This window comes from Amblyomma americanum, chromosome 7 (genome assembly GCF_052857255.1).
Source record: "Amblyomma americanum isolate KBUSLIRL-KWMA chromosome 7, ASM5285725v1, whole genome shotgun sequence".
Taxonomy (NCBI): domain Eukaryota; kingdom Metazoa; phylum Arthropoda; class Arachnida; order Ixodida; family Ixodidae; genus Amblyomma; species Amblyomma americanum.
Window position 1 is genome coordinate 68256242 of NC_135503.1, and position 19024 is coordinate 68275265.

A 19024-nucleotide genomic window follows, 5' to 3' on the forward strand; every position below is an offset into this window, starting at 1 on the left:
TTTACTCTTTAGTCAATAGATAATTCTCCCGCAAAATATTAAACGCACGCCTCGCTCTAAGCCAACTTAGCTAACCAGAACATACTACAACGAAAAGAAACGAACACAATATCAAACAAACGCGGCGCTTTTAGCCGTTCTTTGTAGCTAGACGGGAAGAAATAATTTAAAAAAACGGACAGCGCCGGTCTACCTGAGCCGCCCTGTCGTCGTCTCGTTTGCCAGACCGACTTCGAAAAACAAACAGTTGCTGTCTCGCTTCGGCCAAGGAAAAAGAAGCTCGCGCGCGGCGCCATTTTGAGAGTCTTCCCCACCCTGGTCGGCGCATTCCTGCTTTCCTTCAGCGGAACTCCTCATGCTTTCCCACGGCGTACCTTAGCTGCAACAATGATTTGCAATCTTGTAATAGTGCTTCAAGTATTCATCATTGCTGTGAAATTGTGACGATGACATAGGATTACGCTTACGACCTGCTCACGCTACTCCATAAACACAGCTCTCTTCTCCCTTGTACTGTTTTAGGCGGGTAGCGGTGCAGCTTCAATTCATTGCGTGAAAATTGCAAATGGTATTTTGTGGAATCGAAAACTCGGACACAAAGATAAAAAAACGGGCGCGCATTTTCTATAGTCCTCAACATTGAAGGGGGAGGAGAAAATTCAAAAATAAATTTGCGGAAAGGGCCAACATCATCTCGCCTCCTCGATCTTCAGAGGCAGCATGATGCCTCTCTTATGCCGCTCGAATCTGCAAATCAGCTTCTTTGAAAGCGCTCTCGCTCAGTACGTATTTATTTTAATGTGGCGTTAAAAGCCCAAGCTCGCCTTGCTCCTGTCCAAGTTTAACATTCTTGGGCATCATCTTCAATTGTGAGTCAACTGCGGAATGCTGTAAGATACAGTTATTGAAATATTGAACTTAATGGTATATTATCCCGATACGGAGCAAAAGCCTTCTTTTAAAGTTTTTAATCATTCTCATAGAGTAGTTAGGACCGCCATAAAAAACCAATGGGGATTATTTTTGTCCAGAGCAAAAACATTAATAGCAAACAAAAAAGTGCAAGCCTTTCTAGGTAAGATCTGTGCGGATATATTGATGGCAACAGAGGAATCTTGAGATATATGAAAAAACTGCGTTCATAAAAATTCCCCGCTGCAAACGCGCTTGTGCAGAATTTGCTGGTATGAGTTAGCCGCACACAATGTTCAGGCCGTACAATACGGTAGTAGAACTGCACATATGCTCATTTTGACGCATGTGAATCATCTCCTGGAAGCCTTACGACTCACCTGCAGTTGTGCAGTTAACTCACCGTCGACTACACCGTTGCTTGCGAAGAAACAGTGGTGAAAGCGAGTAGGTTGCAGGCTTCGCTACACATTGCTTATACACAGCCATACTTCCATGCCATGCTCTCCACCACTTTTCGAAATTTAACGCGATACACAAACAAAATTTCGAACGAAAACAAATATGATTTTTTTCATAGCATAACGAGATGCCCTTTGGAAAGTTTCTGTTGCAGGCGTTGACCGGAGCACAAGTTAATATGATTTTGAACGTTTTCCGACCAGCCGGTCGGTATCTCCGCCCGCAGTGAGTGACGTCTAAATGGATTTGACTCAATTATTGTGATGCCACCGAACCGAGTGCTTGTTCACAAGAACAACCAGTGCTTGTCAGCGACGCCAACGTCAGCAGAAGTGCTCGACCCTGACGTCAAGGTGCATTTCAGGGCTGGCGGTGACCGAAACCTAAACTACCTGCATAAAATAATTTGTAATTAATTATTTACGCAGCGCACTGCTGTTTCGAGCTCATTTTCATGATTACTGCGCACGTAGGCCATTTTGGAGGCAAAAGAATGCGGACACCCCAAAAATATGTGTGTACCCCTTTAATGCCGCTAAACACACATATTCAGTTCATGAAAACTGCAGTGAGCCGCTAAACTTAGACAGCTGACGCTACCACGCGCCTTACCGGACACCAATGCAACACTGGGTGATTCTTCGTGGTTGGTTTAGAGTGAGCATTCTTCATGTGCAGTCGAAACCTGGCCTGATCCCAGTTACCTTTTAATTCACACTCCATTCCAAATTTCTACCTTTCCACCAGCGTTATCGCTTACTTCAATTTTTTTTGAGATTATTTTGTCGCTTTGCCATGTGTCCAACTGGCTCTTTCCTCCCGCGAGTCAGTAATGGCGTAAAACAACGCTATGGGCTCTATTTGCTAGCTCCGCTCTAGATTCTGCACATCGCGCCAAAATACACCCCTTCATCTGCCTCAGTGCCATCAACCTGTCCCCTCATCTGTTGGGCCTTTAAAGCCGTAAACGAAGAAGCATGCTCGTGCTCAGTGCCGCGAGCCGCAGCGTTCGGCTACCTGGGCTCAATCATTGCGACGGTACGCTGCCGCAGCCGCTTCTTTGATCCCTTGCCAGTCTCCCATCTGTCCTTTTTCTCGAGTGCGTCGCTCTTCCTCGGTGCGCCCTGCTGCCTATTCGACTGGCCTGGGCAGTCATGGCGACATCCGATGAAAGAAAGGCCGCTCCGTCGTCGTCCAGCTACCAACGGCAGTCGCAAGTGGAGGTGACCAACACGTACAGGAGGAGCCAGGGTAAGAAGACCAGGCACCAGAAAAAGCACAGCCAGCAGAAAGAGGAGGCAAGTCAGGACACCAGCACCAAGGTACGCATCTAGACAAAAATGGTGTTTCTTAGAGCGAGAGCCTTGCTCCTCGAGGTACAACTTCTGCTTTTGATGTGCATGAGACAATGACCTTCAACGCATCACAAGGTCAAACCGAACTTAACTGCGTGGTGGTATAGCCCAAGGTAACGTAGTATGACTACGTGATCATGTGAGGATGATGATTGAATACCTCACCTTGGCCCTTGACATTTGATTTGAAACAGTGGGCACCACATCGACTATGACCTTCAATGCCTCACAAGGTCAAACCGAACTTAACTGCGTGGTGGTATCGCCCAATATATGATAGTATGACTGCTTGATCATCTGACTGTGACAATTGGGTACCTGACCTTTGACCTTGACATGGGATTTGGGACTTTGGAGACTATGCTTAACAGAACATTCACTCGTATAACTAGGTTCAAGCCACGTTGAACCCCAGCAATTTTTTTGTAGATGATATTTTCAGCGATACTTAGGTGGAGCTCATTGCACCACGGCCTATACCAGTAGTTCTTTCTCTTCCTTCATTTCATTCTCTTCATCCCTTCCCTCGCACTGCAGTTCAGAGGTGCTCTCAGAGTGAGACATTTACCGCCTTTCCTTTCCCCATAACCTCACCCTATATATATGCGGCAGTCGCATGCACTCACAACTCATCGTCACTGGCCTGGGCGGGGACGGCTCACGCTTGCTCGTAGAATGTTTTCCCGGAGTGCAGAAGTGGCTAGCGCGGAGAACCTGCGGTTGAAGCCTCTCTCATATTAAATGTGTTAGCATACCACGAGACGCGTGGAAGCTACTGGCCGCGTAATCTTAAATCCAGATAATTTTCTGGATCATGCTGCTTGTACAGAGTTCCTCCAGTGACAACCTTTGGCTTTTCTACTGAGCCACGGCTTTAATCGCCTTTAGACGGTTATCTCCGACTCTGTGCGGCCTAACGCTACCGTTTACCGCACGAATTACGTCAGGTACCATATTATGCGACCATTATTATCATCAACCGATTACGCTCTCTGGAAGACGTCTGCAATGCCCCTCCCCAGTGATCTCCATTGAACCTTCTCTTACGGCGTGGTTATTCACTGGCTTATTTGAGTTTTGCTTATTATATCCAGCGTCCACAAAGTCAAATAGCCTAACAAAATCGTTGCTTTCTCTGAGCCCAATTGGAACAGTTTCGACATGAAAGAAAGAGGACTTTCGGATATGCCTCGTGTCGGCCCAAGTGTCCGAGTCGTGACAAGTGCCATATTCCTTCTGGCACAGTCTAGCGTTATCAGGCGATTGAGAGCATTTTTTTCAGCTCATTCCACTGTTACCTTGTCCGGCTAACAATGACAGGCTGGGTGGAGCCAGGTTGGGGCCGCTACTTATGCCTCCCTGTGCTAGGGACTCCACACGGAACGGTACGGAATTCCAGTTGAGATGACGATGTTTGTTATCATGATTAGCCTGCCCTTGTGGAGCCCACGTTCCTATGATCGTCGTCGCGACAACATTTTGTTGACCTGAGCCACTTACCTTCAATACCTCTCTCGGTCTCGCCTTCCTCGCAGGGCACGCCATGCAAGACAGACCAAAGTGAAACCAGCAGACGAACGCATGTCTCCGAACGCAGTTTCCGCAAGAAAGGAGGCACATCCCTCGACGCGGAGCACAGCAAGTACTCCAAAAAGAGCGTTAGTATTCGAACCGAGACATCTGCATCCCTCATCTCTTATGTTAAAACGGACAGGTCGAATATGAAAACGAGTTCTTTATTCTCAAGTTTTCAAAGATTTAAGCCCAAGTTTGAATAATAATTACGTCAAGGTATGCCAGCGGAACAGTCAGTGGTAATACGGTATAAAATATGTTATAAACTACGCCTAAGAAAATGGAAAAAAAAACAAGACACTCATACCTGAGCTAGGAGCACTGCCGGGGAAGACTGCACGCTGTAAACTGCTCTCAATGGCGAAAAAGAGGCAGAAGAAAAAAGGAAGCTTTACTGTCCAAGCTGGAAGGTGCGGCTTTCCGTGCGACCGCACCCCCTAAAAAGCATGGACCAGTCTTACCATTTCGAGCGATCGCCCACTGCGTAACGTTTATTGCACCACAGCTGAACTTAAATGTACCTCTTAAAATAGCTGCATTTCCTGAGCGCATCCGCCCTTCGTCCTGTGTTTAATTTGCCTCCTGCACCGGCCAACCTTCAGGTACCAGCTCCAAGCCAAATGACTGCAATGGGGCAGGTCTCCTTCCTTTCAAATATTTCGCTGATTAAATAACCCACCTAAGAACCGCCTTTGCCGAAAGTAAGCAGGCTGTACGGTGTGTCGCGTACCAAGTTCGGCACTTAGGCACACTTCAAGCTCTAAATCTCAGTAAAGAACGGAGAACCCTTTTCCTCACATCACAGGACCTTTTGATCCTTAGGGAAGTAGAAAGGGCTCGACAATATGAGTGAGATGCAAACCATACAGCCTTCTTACTTTTGGCAAATACAGTAAGTCACCGCACGCAACAGCATTTCCAACCGTATTAATCGGTCAAGCGAGCTGAGTCTGCTTCCCCTGGCTTTTGATTTACGAGGTGAAGAAATGTGTCGCGGTGACATGGAGTGTCAACTCAGTGTCATTTGCTAGACTTCTCACGAACCAGCTTTTCGTACGCAGCCTTTCTCATAAAATATGTCCGATCATAACATGCACCGCTCTCGAGGCGGTCTGTGCAGGTTGACTAGCGCTGTCCAGTAATTACAAGAAGAAGAAGCGACTCCACGAACTGAATTAAACGAAAGAGGGCTTTAAAAGAACCGTATTGGAATACTTTCTGAATGTGGACCAGAGACTTCTGGTTTTTTTGAGAATCCTTCTTATGGAATTTACATTCTCTGTGAGTCAGACAATCACTTGTACTTTGCAAACTGCGTAATATAGCTTCACTTCTATGTCGTTATTATTATTTCATCGCAGTAACAATTAGAAGCGACAGAAAGCTGATTGTTCGCGAGTCAGTCAAAGCCAGCTAACACGCCTACCTGATTCGCCGATAGATTCCTTTTTTTAAAGGCTTCAGCGTATCTACCCGGTAAGCTATGCCTTGTTTATCCAGCTGTAGCGTGAACGCCTTTAAAGAACTTCCGAGTGAAGAAATTGAAAGGAAATGTACTTCTCTTGCAATGACGTTCTGCAAAGTACTTCTTCTGCAAGTATCCTACTTCTCCTGGTAATTCGAACGCATTTTTTTTAGCGCGAAATCAGGCAGAACGTAGATAAGAGACACATGTGGGACAATCGATCAAGCGTTTGTCCTGTGTTTGTCTCTTTGCTACGTCGTAATTTGTCGCTGAAAAAAAAATGCTTTCGAATTACCAATACCAACTGGCCCGTATTTCTACTCTTAACAACTCTCTTGCAACGCGGTTATTTGGGATTCTAGTTGTGTCCACAACTTTCCACTGGAAACCTTTCGGAACGTGTAGCGCTTCGTAGTTCGTTTTTAACTCAGAATCTTTTATAAATAAGCCATTAACGCTCGAAATATCCGGCGTAGCCTCTACAGAATACGATGTGCGAGAGAGCGTGGAAGATGGGAAAAAACTTAGAAACACCGCAATTCTGATACCTTGAAGAACAAGGTGCGTATAGAAGGACAGCCTTGACAGAATTTCTAGTCTTCTTTAGGAGGAATTGTACACAACAAGCAGGAGTTGGTGAAAAATACAGACTGCATGGAATAACTTGGTTCCCGAAGGAAGCTGCCCTGTAAAATTGTGCCCTTGAAAATAAACTGAAATGAAATAAACGGTGAGAGGAAGCCCGCTTAACTACGCTATATTGGGACGAATGCAAATCACATATCAGTGAAATTAAGCTGTAGCTCAAAGGGCATCACGGGAATTTTTTTGTTTTGATGGGGGAGAGAGGGGGACCAATAAATATAAAACAGAATATTTATCCGGTAGCAAGCTAGCGCAACATAGCACGAACACAAGAAAGAGAGGCAGACAGGAAAATGCACTAACTAATCTAGCAACAAGTTTTACTCGGATATTTCTCGGTTGCAATTTTACTCTAATTTTCCTCGGTTCAGCTTCTATATGCCATATAGATGCCAAATGTTTCGAGCACACTTGAAGCGCGCAAGTGTAGCAAGAAGGTCTAGAAAGTCAGATGGGCGGATGACATTAGGAAGCTTGCGGGGATACATTGGCCGAAGCCGGCCTCAGACTAGGGCAGTTCGAAGTATACGGAAGGAGTATACGGAAGGAGCTTTTTTCTCGCATTGGACGTTGTCAGGCTGATGATGAAGGCGTCGCTGATGATGATGTTGATGAAATGAATAGACAACAACTTTTTGTCTTTCCGGGAGCTTCCTCGATGATTCCCATAGCGTTCCGTTCGCACCAAACCGTATTCTTGTCTCTTCCTGCAGTGGTTAGGGCGCTCGACTACTGATCCGGAGTTCCCGGGTTCGAATCCGACCGCGTCGGCTGCGTTTTTATGGAGGCAAAACGCTTAGGCGCCCGTGTGCTGTGCGATGTCAGTGCACGTTAAAGATCCCCAGGTGGACGAAATTATTCCGGAGCCCTCCACTACGGCACCTCTCTCTTGCTTTCTTCTTTCACTCCCTCCTTTATCCCTTCCCTTGCGGCGCGGTTCAGGTGTCCAACGATGTATGAGACAGATACTGCGCCATTTCCTTTCCCCCAAAACCAATTATTATTATTATTATTATTATTATTATTATTATTATTATTATTATTATTATTATTATTATTATTATTATTATTATTATTATTCCTGCAGGTTGAGCGGGAGGGGTGGTGCCCGTGCTGTCCGCGGGCTCGAGCGTGCGGGCACGAGCCAAAAGTCCCCGTGCGTGGGACTCATTCTGCTGCTTTTCTTCGCGCTGCTCTTCGTGGCTCTGATAGTGCTGGCGTTGCTGATCAAGAAGCAGCGGCCCCGGGACCCAGTCACCGTGTGCAGCTCGCAGGACTGCCGCCGCCACGCACAGGAGCTGCGCGCCGCGCTGAACCTGTCCGTCGACCCGTGCGACGACTTCCACGCCTTCGTATGCGGCTCCTGGGAACGGAGCAGCGCCAACGGCTCGGCCGCAGGTGAGATTGCCTCGGCGTATTTAATAGATGCTTTTTCGGATTGCGTGGGCCGCTACCGCTTCCACTTAACGCGCACCAATGTAATAAGCACCATAAAACCGAAAACAAAACTCATACCCAGCAATTCTGGACAAAAGCATTCTTGAGCGGGAAAACGTCTACGAACGCAATTTGTTTCCTATATTTCAAGATTTCACTACAACAATAAATATCCACAGATCACCCGACCGCAGTCTTGTATTTTTTTACTTTTGATGTTTTGCTGTCGTCAAAAGCGTTTCCCTTTGGTTTTCTGTGCTGGTCTTAACTGTTCTATGCGATAAATGGAAATACTTTAAAAGGATGATTTTTCTACACATCAGAAGAGTGGCCCATTACCTTCAATATTTCTGTAACATCCTCTTACAATTTCCCTATTTTCAAAATTTTTGCCCGAGAATGCTGGACGTGGTTTAATAAGTAATCTCGTATTACCTAATCGGTTTTTTTTTTGACGACGCTTTATCACGTACAAAACGTCTGCCTACTCTGTAATCCAGATGCAAAGACCGCACAGACGCATCTCTCATCGTTTAAAAAAAACTGCAAATATTTAAAACAACCATCCGATATTTCCTTCACCGATGTGTTTGTTCGAATACGTATTTGGTATTTTCTCTCTTCACGCGGGTGCAGTAGCCGCAGTTAATGTCCGCCTTAGTTATGCGAGCAGTGCACACATTGTCACTGCGTTCGGAGGGAAGGAAACCGTGGCTCCGTGTTGGCCGATGCGCCAACACAGACTGCTCTTACATCAATGTAGCTAAACCACCTGTCTGACATTCGTTCTTGAAGCCTGGTACGTAATTGACATGTACCATCGGCGGCAAAAGCAACAGACTCCCCCTCCAAGTTCCGGCCCGTGCCACTCTTCGTCGGGACGCCACCTGACAAAACACCTCTGGTGTCGAAACCGTTGAAGTGGGTCTGTTTCGACACCAGAAGTGTTTTGTCAGGTGACGCCCAAACGCAGAATGGCACGGGCCGGAGGGGGAGTTGGTTAGAGGGGGAGTCTGTTGCTTTTGCCACCGATTGTACACTATGTCATGTGTGACGAAGTCTAGACATTTTGCGAAACCTGCATATTTAATGCACTTGAAAACTACGCCGATTTCATCTCAAGATTTCAGACGCTGCGGTGGCTTAGGTTATGGTCCCCAGCTGCTCACCCGAAAGACGCGAGTTCGATTTCGGCGATGGCAGTCGCATTTTGCTGGAGGTGAAATGCTAGAGGTCCGTATACTGTGCAAAGTTGGAGCACGTTAAAGATCCCTAGGTGGCCGAAATTTCCGGAACCCTCCACTACGTCGTTCCTTATAGTCTAAATCGCATTGTGTCGTTAACCTCCATAAATCATGAACCATCCCTAGGTTTATGTACTTGGCGTCATGTTGTCGTGGTACCGCACTCGGAAACAACTTTCTCAGGCACCTTATTAGAAGCGCGAGACATCAGCTCCCAGACCAGTGTGGTTAGCTTGATAACGGATGTTAACAGTGCGCTTATGGAATCTGTTGTCTTCGCACTCATAGCCCCCACTGCCGTGACACAAAAAGTTTCCCGTGTATAGCATTCCCACTGAGCGGCCTGATTCCTGGCCACGTTAAAACATTTGCTCAAGTTTCGAGCTGGTGTTTGTCTAGGAAATGTACTGTGTAGGAAATGGAATTCACTTCTTCACTGAACCCTTCAAATGGTAGTCCACTTTATAGACTATGAAAAGCATTAAATATCAGAATTGGTTAGACGGAAAAAACAAAGTAATTTCTCAAATATTATCACTATCATCATCGACCTGACTATTCTCCGCGCCGGGTAAAGGCCTGTCCTATGCCTCTCCAATTAACCCTGTCCTTTGCCAGCTGTGGCCACCGCCAACTTCTTAATCTCATCCGCCCACCTAACTTTCTGCCGCCCCCTGCTACGCTTGCCTTCTTTTCGAATACACTCCGTTACCCTTGAGGACCAGCGGTTATCTTACTTTCGCATTACGTGCTCTGTCCAAGCCCATTTATTCCTCTTGATTTCGACTAAGATGCCATTAAATATACCAAGTTGAATCGGCAACAAATACTGAAGCTTATTTTCCTTTTCTATGTTAAACCACAAACTTTTGCCGTCCTCTGGGCTGATTTAATCTTTTAAAAGGCCGCGAAGTTGTAGTGTCGCTAAGGCCAAGCGAGCTGTGTTGTTGCGCTATATGAGCGACTAAATTTCCAAACAGCTGCCACGACCACAAATTAACAGTCTCCAATCTTCTCGTGGCGGCAGGGGTGTACCGGGACCGCCTCATGGTAGAATCCGCTGAGCGGGCCATTGGTGAGCTGCAGTCGGACCTGATCCTCCTGGAAGGCGCCTCCTCGAAAGACTCCAGTCGGACCGCGCATCTGGCTTCTCTGTTCTACCGCAGCTGTTCAAGACCCAACGCTGCTAGCGATCTTCATGCCACAACAGCCAAGGCCAAGCTCGAGCGGTTCCGCGAGCTACGGGCGAAAATGCGACTCTCGTGGCCAGAAGACCTACGTTCCCCAACCCTGGAGCCCGTAGACGTGATGCTAGACCTGGCCATCAACTGGAACGAAAACTTCCTCTTCGACGCCCAACTCGTCAACGTAAGCGGCAGGCCTGTGACACTTTTCTTGACTAGGGGAAAGCCTCTCGCTGGATGGGTGCACTACGTGGAGCCCTCTTATTACGCTACGTACGTCACCACCTACTTCCAATACCTGGGTCTTAACACATCTGCTAGAGACAACCATCCTCCCCCTAACACCTTAAGGAGTTTGACTCGCGATTTCCTTGCTGTCAAGATGGACACCGCGACGGGCGAGCCCAATCAGACATGGTTTCGCTTGGACCTCTTCGACAATCCAACCCCGTGGATTCAACCAGGCCTCTGGCTCAGCCTTCTCAATAAGCACTTCTCGCCGGACCTGAGTTGGTCGTCGGAGCATTGGGTCGTCGTACAGGACTCGCGGCTTATCGAAGGCGTCCAGAGCCTGTTGAAGAAGTACAACAAGAGACAGTTCGTAATTGGCCTGTCCTGGATCTTCGTTCAAACACACCTTTGGGCCATCCTCGACTTACCGCGAATAAGGTTTGGCACTGGCGCCACCGACGAATTCGTCTCTCTAATCAAGAAGTACAGCTGCCTCGAATACGTTCAGTCACGCCTCGGCGCCCTGGTGCTACCAGACTTGAGCGTCTTGTCATCGAAAAGGCCGGACGCGAAAATCCTTGAAAGACTGGTGAACGCAACTCACGATCTAATCGAGAAGCTGCCATGGATCGGGAATGAACGGCACGCAGCGTTGCACAAGACCAGGTACCTCACGAGCAGCCCGTTCCCTCACCAGACGTCCTTTGACGTGGAGGGCCGCGAAACGCTCTACGCAACGTTCCCGCCTATGGGGACCGACTTTGCGACCGACTTCGTCGAATCATCACTGTGGTTCCAGTCGAAGCGTAAGGAGCGGAACCTCCTGGCTCTCTACGGTCGTCGCACATCATCAGGTCACGCACAGGTCTCCTACATCTACGCCCTCAACAGCGTCCTTATCTCGATGGCTGCGTTCGAAGCACCGCTTTACTACGCCAACAGCACTTACTCCGTGATTAGCTCGGGTGTGGGCTCAATACTGGCACGAGAGGTGGCCCGTGCGTTCGACCCCACGGGAAGCGAGATAAACGAAGAAGGACGCACAGTGATCTGGTGGGGACCTTCCAGGTCCCGCCAGTATCTCGACCGCGTCACGTGCGATCTAAACGCTAGCGAGTGCTGCACATCCACAAAGCTCTTTCCTTTGGTTCCGGGCCTCGAAATCGCCTTCCATGCGTACAAGATACAGGTGAGGCTGGACAATGACAGTCCCTCCGACTACCGGCTGCAGGGTCTCGAGAACCTTACCGATGACCAGATATTTTTCATTACGTACTGCTACGTCCTATGCGGCAGCTACACTGCCGAAGGAGTCAGCTGCAATATGCCGCTCAAAAATTTTCAGCCCTTTTCGCAGGCTTTCGGCTGTGCCGTCGGTGCGCGGATGAACCCGCATCACAAATGTGGCTTCTTTTCGTGACCTTCGCTCGTATATTTGCCACTCTTGCGCATATTTATTTAACGCATCTGAACAGATTTTGTGTATTGAGCAGAGAATGCGATTCGCGTGTTAATCCATTTGTGTTTGGGGTTTCCGAGCGTAATTAACATCGCGTTTGATTTCATGAACCGCAATGCTTTGATCACTTTTAGTTGTAAAGTTTTCCGTATTATGCTTGCAGTTCGTTGGCAGTAATGTTGTTTTACGGCGGTGGGTGTTCTACGTATTATTTTTGGAAACATTCTCATACGTAGCAAGGTTCTGCTTTGAACATACGGTCGTTTCTTTCGTTTCCACTCTACATTTCTAATTGAGCGTCTCTGCATTTGGCTTAGCTTGCATTTTTACTGTTCTGGATAGTCACACAGACGTGTGACCCAGCTTCTTGGACGCTGTGATGAGAACTGGCATCTTTGTGTGGAGCAACTGCGCTCCGCATCAGCTTGTAGGTGCGGTGCTGAAAGACTCGGGGAAAAAACTGGAGAGAACATTTTTCACTGACTTGTGTTTTCAGTACCGTCATCGTACCGGCGTGTCTGTTGCGTCGGAACTGTATTTTCCTTTATTTAGTTTGCGAGGTGTGCGATGTCCGGACACGTGATATCCAAAATATATTTTCTAGAAACACGAATGTCTTTGTATTATAATAAGCGCACCAATATAACAGCCTTGCTTGGCTGTGGTGCCTATGGTCCTCTATCATATATTACAATTTTTACGTTGTCCACGTTTCGTCAATAGCGCAACCATGCATGCAACTAATAAAAAAACTGTCTCATTTCAACTAGAGAACCACAACAGCTCTGTCCTTCCCCCTCGACACTCCGCCATTTCTCGGGAGCGGAAGGGGGTAGTGGAGAGGTAATGGTGACAGCTAACAGCAGTTGGTTGTCCCAGCAATCGCTGGAAAAAAGGCATGGAGCGTGCTGCAGGTCAAGTATACGAGCAAGCCGAAGCGAGATTGCGTTGCCACGTGGGTCAGTTCTATAATTGTTCAGCAGCTTGTGAGCCACGCACTTTCGTGGTAAGGGCCACATCTGACGCGAAAAAGGCAGCTGAGGGCCCTAATTTGGCCCTTTGTGAATTACGCCACGTGCTTAGCGATGGGCGCTCCGTATGCTTGATCCGCTGTGGAAACTGCCGTGATTGAGACGTTAAGGCCGAAATGATGTCAAAACAGAACTGACAGCATAGGCTCTTTGATACAGTGTTCCGTGACACTGCACCATTCTCTCCTTGGGGCTCCGAGAACTCCACTGCGCAGTGAAGAGAATACAAACAGGATTCTGCGTCGATTCTTTCCGCTTCAGCTGCTGTCAACAACGAAGATATGAATGGTTGTTTCAGCGGAAACTTAGCAAATAGTGTCCTTTCCCATAGTGCGCAAGCTATTCATTTGAAGATGCTTAGCCGTAAAGGAACCGTCATGTCATCGTTTGGCAGTATGTTGTCCCACTTGCTCCCCGATCAATTCACCAGATAGCTTTCCTAGCTGTATACGTTTTTGCTGCGGTTTTGTCATCCCCTGACAATAGGATGTTGTCCGCAAGTCAACAAAGGCAGTCACGCGAACTACAGAACCTTGAAATATATATTGCCTAAAAGCGTTCGCAGGCTCAGTTTCGGAGTATCACTTTCTGCGGACTAGAGTGAGCTGTCCTTTTCGCGCTAACGCAACTAGACTCGGGGTACAAAGTCCCGTAGATCGCATGCTGACAGTGCCGACCGGTGTGTCCTATCTCTGATTCTGTCGCAGCTAAAGCTAGGAAAGTTATTTCAGCCAAAGGCTGCTTCGACGTGCTTCGCCACACAAAATTTCCGTAGTTAGTGCATATCCTTTCCCTGTGGCCTGCGAAGGAGATTGTGCGTGAGCAAGTACCCCTTATTTTAGCCACAGAGTTGCTCAACTGCCCCCATCCACATAAGTATCGGGACGGCCTTCAACTCTCCTACAGCGCAGTCAAGCTTTTTTATTGCTCGTCATGAAGAACACTTGCATTGCGCTCTGTATCCTGCTCCTCTTGGTCGTGTTCGCGTCAAGAGCTTCCACAGCAGGCGGCGGCGGCAGCGGGCGCAACCAGGCGTCCCAACCGACAGGCAAGCCTAACACTCCCAAGGCTGGCGGTCCGGACATCATGACCAACAACAACAATGGAGACGGCGGCGACAAGTGCTCTCAAGGCGGTCACAACAAGGACGAAGAGAAGCAACAGAAGACTAAGTAAAGAGCGCGATATGTGCTGTTCTTGCGGGTGTCCACATGACCATGTTGTCAGGGCACAGCTGCAACATAACCCGGGTCGCGTTCTTTAGATAAAGTTAAGCACCTGCGAAAGGCCCTGTCAGCGCGTCGCTCTCTGCGTTGTTTGCGGCTGAGAGGCCAGTATCCTTACCAGAAAAGCAGCAAAAATAAGCAATATTTCTCAAGTTCGTTATTCCGTTCTCTCAAAGGTACCAAAGCACAACTTCGGGCGCGACCGTCGTTGATGTTAAATGCTGTCTGTCTTCTCAAAATATCTCCCAATTAGTCTGAGCGCGTCAGCATATTGTGTCGATGTACTATAGGGTAATTGTCGAGTAAGGAAAAAAAACTGCTACTCGACATGTTATGGCTGTGTTTTCTCGTGCAAGTAGGGTTCCCAGCTGAAGGCAGTTTCTCGAGTGCAAGGAATCTTGTTAGTATGAGGCTCCTTTGGCATATGCTCCAAGAGCATTCGCGTCGACGGAGCTGCCACTGTAAAGAGAAATGCAGATTACATGTGGTAGCTGCAGCTTTGCTAGTCGTCACGGAGTTTCTTTGCTTCAGATTGTTATTTCTGCTTCAATTTTTAGACACTGCACGTTAGCTCTCAGTTCTGCATAGATTTCTATCCCCTCCGGATAAACATCTGCAGTGCGAGCGCCACAAAATGAAACAGAACGCGTATGCATGTCTGTGCAATTGATTGCCTTGATGTTAGTGCATATTCCCGTTTATTGCTTAATATTGCACATTTTGTATTATGGTTCATTTTTTTTAAGTTTTGTAATGTTCAAGCACTTTTTTCTCTTTCCTGCCTGATACTAAATGAGTGCGACTTTGTTACTGTTTGCTTGTGTAGTTTTTTTCAAAGCCACCGAGTAATTTTTTTCATTCGTCCATATGTTCTGAAATGTTGATCTTGCTGGTAACCAGCCTTTGTGCGTTGTTAATTTCGCTTCTTTTTCTTTTTTGCTTCAGTTTTGTCGGAATGTATGTTGCCTACTTGCACAAATAATGGTGAAATAAATCAGGACGATGGTATTGATGGTTGCCTTTAAATTCACTCGTTCACTATCAGGGGCGCACGTGACAATTGCTGCAAATATCACTGTCTTAGGATCTGAGTTAAAACTTTAAACCAAACAACGGCAAAATATACTAGCTACCAAACCATACTTGAAAGAGATACTGTAGAACAAAAATGATTTTGGTTTTGGAGGCGCATAGTTTCATCTTTTACCTTCTTAAACCGCACTCTTTCAAACTGTGGCTTGCATATTTTTTGTTTAAACGTTGCAACTGTAACTCTCAACGAAATACATACAGAGATGCAGGCTATTCTTCATAACTTGCCGCGCTGCCGATGTCAAAGTTCAAGCCTGTCGAGCACAAATTGAAAAAACAATTTCTCATTTACCATGTTCCCGCTGCGGAGTTTCAGTGCCGATCGCTCGTTTACCGCGTAGGCACTGCATTGGCTCAGTATTGTGTTCGAACCCAAGCCGTGGTGGCCACATTATGCTAAGGGGGCGGAGTACTAATCTCCCGTGATGTGTGCAATGTCAGTACATGTTAAAGAACCCCAGGCGACCGAATTAATACGAGCCCGGTACTGCGGCGACTTTTCTTTCTTTTTTTATCACCTCCAACATGCCTTCCTTCACAGCGCGGCTCAGGTGCCCATGGTGAGTGAGACGGTCACCGCACATTTGCTTCATTCGTAGCAACGAACCCAGCACTTGCAAAGTAAGGACTCCTCACGCTGTCAGGGTGTCAATAAGGCGGTGGATTTATGCACACTCGTGAAACGTGGCCTTCTGTCCGGTGAAAAAAAAAATTCACTCTGTCTTAAAGAGGTACAGGCGCAAATATTCCAACGAAAACGACGTGATTTGTTTCATGGGTAAACCAGAAGACTTCTAGCAAGTTTCAGCCTCAGTTGTTGAGTGGAACATATTTTAATACGTATTTGAATCTTCTCCGAGCATCACCCGGATTTAACCCGCATCTAGTCATGGCGCATTTGTTCCTATTACTCTGACGTCATCGAACCCAATGGATGTTCACAGGAATAACCAGTGCTTGCCGACAGTGCCGACGTCATCAGGAATGTGGTAGTGCAGCTTGACCGGCCGATCGTGATGTGAACGTGCACATCGGCGTTTGCACCGACCGAGACCGTACCTGCCGGCGCAAAATAGTTTGTGAGAAATTATTAACGCTGAACACTGGTGTTCAGAGCTCAGTTTTATGATTACTAAGACCGCAGGCCTATTTCAAGGCAAAAAAAGGCACCCAAGAACTTTGTGTGTACCCTTTTAACGTCAGAAATGATTGGTAGCCCAGTTTTATAGCTTTACCACGTATACCCCTTTTCACAATGTATGACTAAAGAATTACCACCAAGAAAACGTAAGGGGCATCTGCAACAGCCCTTTTATAACGCACTCGCACAAATTATTTTCTTTCAGAGCAAGGTAGAGCCTCTCGTTACTGGTCACAAAGTATATTTTGTTCTTGAATTAATAGAGAACAATGAAGTGTCCGGATGACTCTTCACTGATCAGCTCGCTTTCTTTCGCTTCGGCGTTTTATAAACAGCGTCTTTACTACCGCCAAACGGTGCCTCTCACGCGGCATTTAATGCCGCCCCTTTCCACTGTGCAGTCTATCACAATGTGAAAATTATGGCATTCGTTAAGGCTTAATCGCCGAAACGAATTTTTCTTGGATTGAGGTTTACCTATTCGAAAACAAACATGTCGGTTCATGGTAGAGGATTTTTTCACATAGCTATAGGCTAATGTAATAGTAGCAGTCTTCTTGCGAAAATAAACCGTGGTAGAACGGTTTAATCCGAGGAGTTTAAACCCTGAAGTGATCGCTTCAAATAGCGTTAGAATGTTCGCCGGGAGTGCCGTCCAAATCCACCCGACGCTTCACAGATGCAGCTGTGTGTTTCCAAATTTGCATGTGCCGTGCCAAGAGCATATCCGTTGACTGTCGGGTCACGCTGTTTCACTGAGGAGATAGGTTGTTCTGAGCCCCGTCGTAAAACACAGAGTAGCTATTTACGTACTGAAATATCTGTGGATGAATAACCGTGCACGGGCGAGTGCAACGAAGTGGGAGTGTCTATGTAGAGAGAGAAAGCTTCCGTGGGGAGCGTTACGTCCGCACACCTGGGGTCGGCTCTGCTGAAGAGTCGGCTCTGCCGCGAAAGGCATTCACTCGCATTGTTCGGCTCACTGACATCTTGTATTAGTCAGCGAGGTTCTCTACCAACAAGCAGGTTCCTCGCTGGAGGAATGTTCCTGTATGAACCCACCTTCGGACAGGCCACTGCTGGAGGGAAAACAGCGAGGTGTTGCGCCTTGCCACAAACACACGGCGGGAAGAATTTGGTTCTATTGGAGTACTCGGCTTCCGAGGGCGTAGGGCCAACTCTTTCATTTCAGGCGAGCGCTGAGGTTGGCGATATATTGCAACATACTGCGTAAGTGGAAAAACCAGCGAAAAGGACGCATTCACAAGGAGGAGAAGTACACAGGACAACGCTGGAAACACAACTTCTCCTCCTTGTGAATGCGTCCTTTTCGCTGGTTTTTCCACATACCATGCACCCAACTGGCCCAACAAGCTACGCTTCTTCAATACTGCGTAAGTATGACGCGAACAACTCTTGTGTCATTCGTTGTCCTTTTTTCAAACCATAGTTCGGGGAACTACCTTGGTACGGCCATGGTATGTACTATCGGAGCTCTACAAATGGCCTTCTGGCGAGCATGCAGAGACCTGCCAGATGAATCTAGTTCACTCGCAGGAACAAGACAGGTGTTCTGGCGGGAAACCTAAAGAAACAGTGACGACTCTTGAGGCAACGATTGCCGAACGCTTCCAGGTGAGGTGACGAGTATTCTTTTCAGGCCAGCCACATGAGGGGCACGATATAGGGACAAAGACACATGGCTTTGACTCCGAAGACCCGGTGACGCCATCGGAGCAGGAACAGTGCTGAGATATACGAGGAAAAAAAAGATATTCATATAATCTTCGCAGACAGGCTAACTTCGATACGAGGCGTCCTATTTTTGCGCGCACTGGTAATTTGTCGTACACATGTAAGCTAGAGCTGCCGGTTGCCCAATCAGGAATTGCTATCGTCGGCGTCTTGTGATGATATGGTCTTTAATTGTGCAGACAAAGCCGCCAATTCCTGCATGCGTCTACGGTGCCCGCTCCTAGGTGGCGAGGTGGTGAGCGCCGCAAACCAATTCGATCATTCCTCTCACCTCGATCGTCGTCTGCTTGAGCAGGCGCGGTCTCGCTCTACGTTCGAAAATGGAGGTATTTGGAGAGAAAGCGGCCTGAAGGCTCCTCCCTGCTCAGAATTGAGTGGGTTTAATTAAGGAAACAAGCTCACTGTTGGTGGCTGCTTTTCCGCTCATGTGCGTCTATAAACAGAATAGCCCCTTAACAAGGTCTGCCCCTAGCGGCGGCGCTCTCTTCCGCTCGCAATAAGTGGCAGTTCTTCACGTGAATAAATTCACGTGAAGCCACCTGTGTTGTGTTTCGAGCTGCAAGATCGAGAAACGGAAATAATCTTTGCATTTCTTTGGCGCGCGCTTCATGAGAGGCTAGCGACGGTGACCATACTTTACATTGTTTACGGCGTAAATTACGCTAAGAAGACTTGTTCGCGCTGTCTTTTTCTCAAAAAAGCGCAGATGTTCTCTATACCGAGGCAGCAAACGGAAAATTAACAACCGCCTTCGCCAATACTCTTTTATTCCTGAATATGTGTGACCCACATGCCGTTTGACTGCAGAGC

General features: G+C 47.4%; 1 protein-coding gene across 1 annotated transcript; it reads left to right on the forward strand.

Annotated features, from left to right (window-relative positions):
• The first annotated feature begins 2474 nt into the window (after positions 1-2474).
• LOC144097772 (neprilysin-11-like) lies at positions 2475-13765 on the forward strand. Its single transcript, XM_077630406.1, has 4 exons — positions 2475-2696; positions 4265-4387; positions 7545-7812; positions 10123-13765. The coding sequence occupies exons 1-4, from the start codon at positions 2529-2531 to the stop codon at positions 11928-11930; spliced, it is 2367 nt and encodes a 788-aa protein (XP_077486532.1). The 5' UTR covers positions 2475-2528; the 3' UTR covers positions 11931-13765.
• Positions 13766-19024: the final 5259 nt, after the last annotated feature.

What these genes read in the sequence shown, in the direction of transcription:
- LOC144097772 (XM_077630406.1), top strand. Translation starts at nt 2,529, where the DNA reads ATGGCGACATCCGATGAAAGAAAGGCCGCTCCGTCGTCGTCCAGCTAC. An exon ending in GCAAGTACTCCAAAAAGAGC is followed by an intron (nt 4,388 to 7,544) that starts GTTAGTATTCGA and finishes CGCGGGCTCGAG; the next exon opens with CGTGCGGGCACGAGCCAAAA. An exon ending in CGCCAACGGCTCGGCCGCAG is followed by an intron (nt 7,813 to 10,122) that starts GTGAGATTGCCT and finishes TCGTGGCGGCAG; the next exon opens with GGGTGTACCGGGACCGCCTC.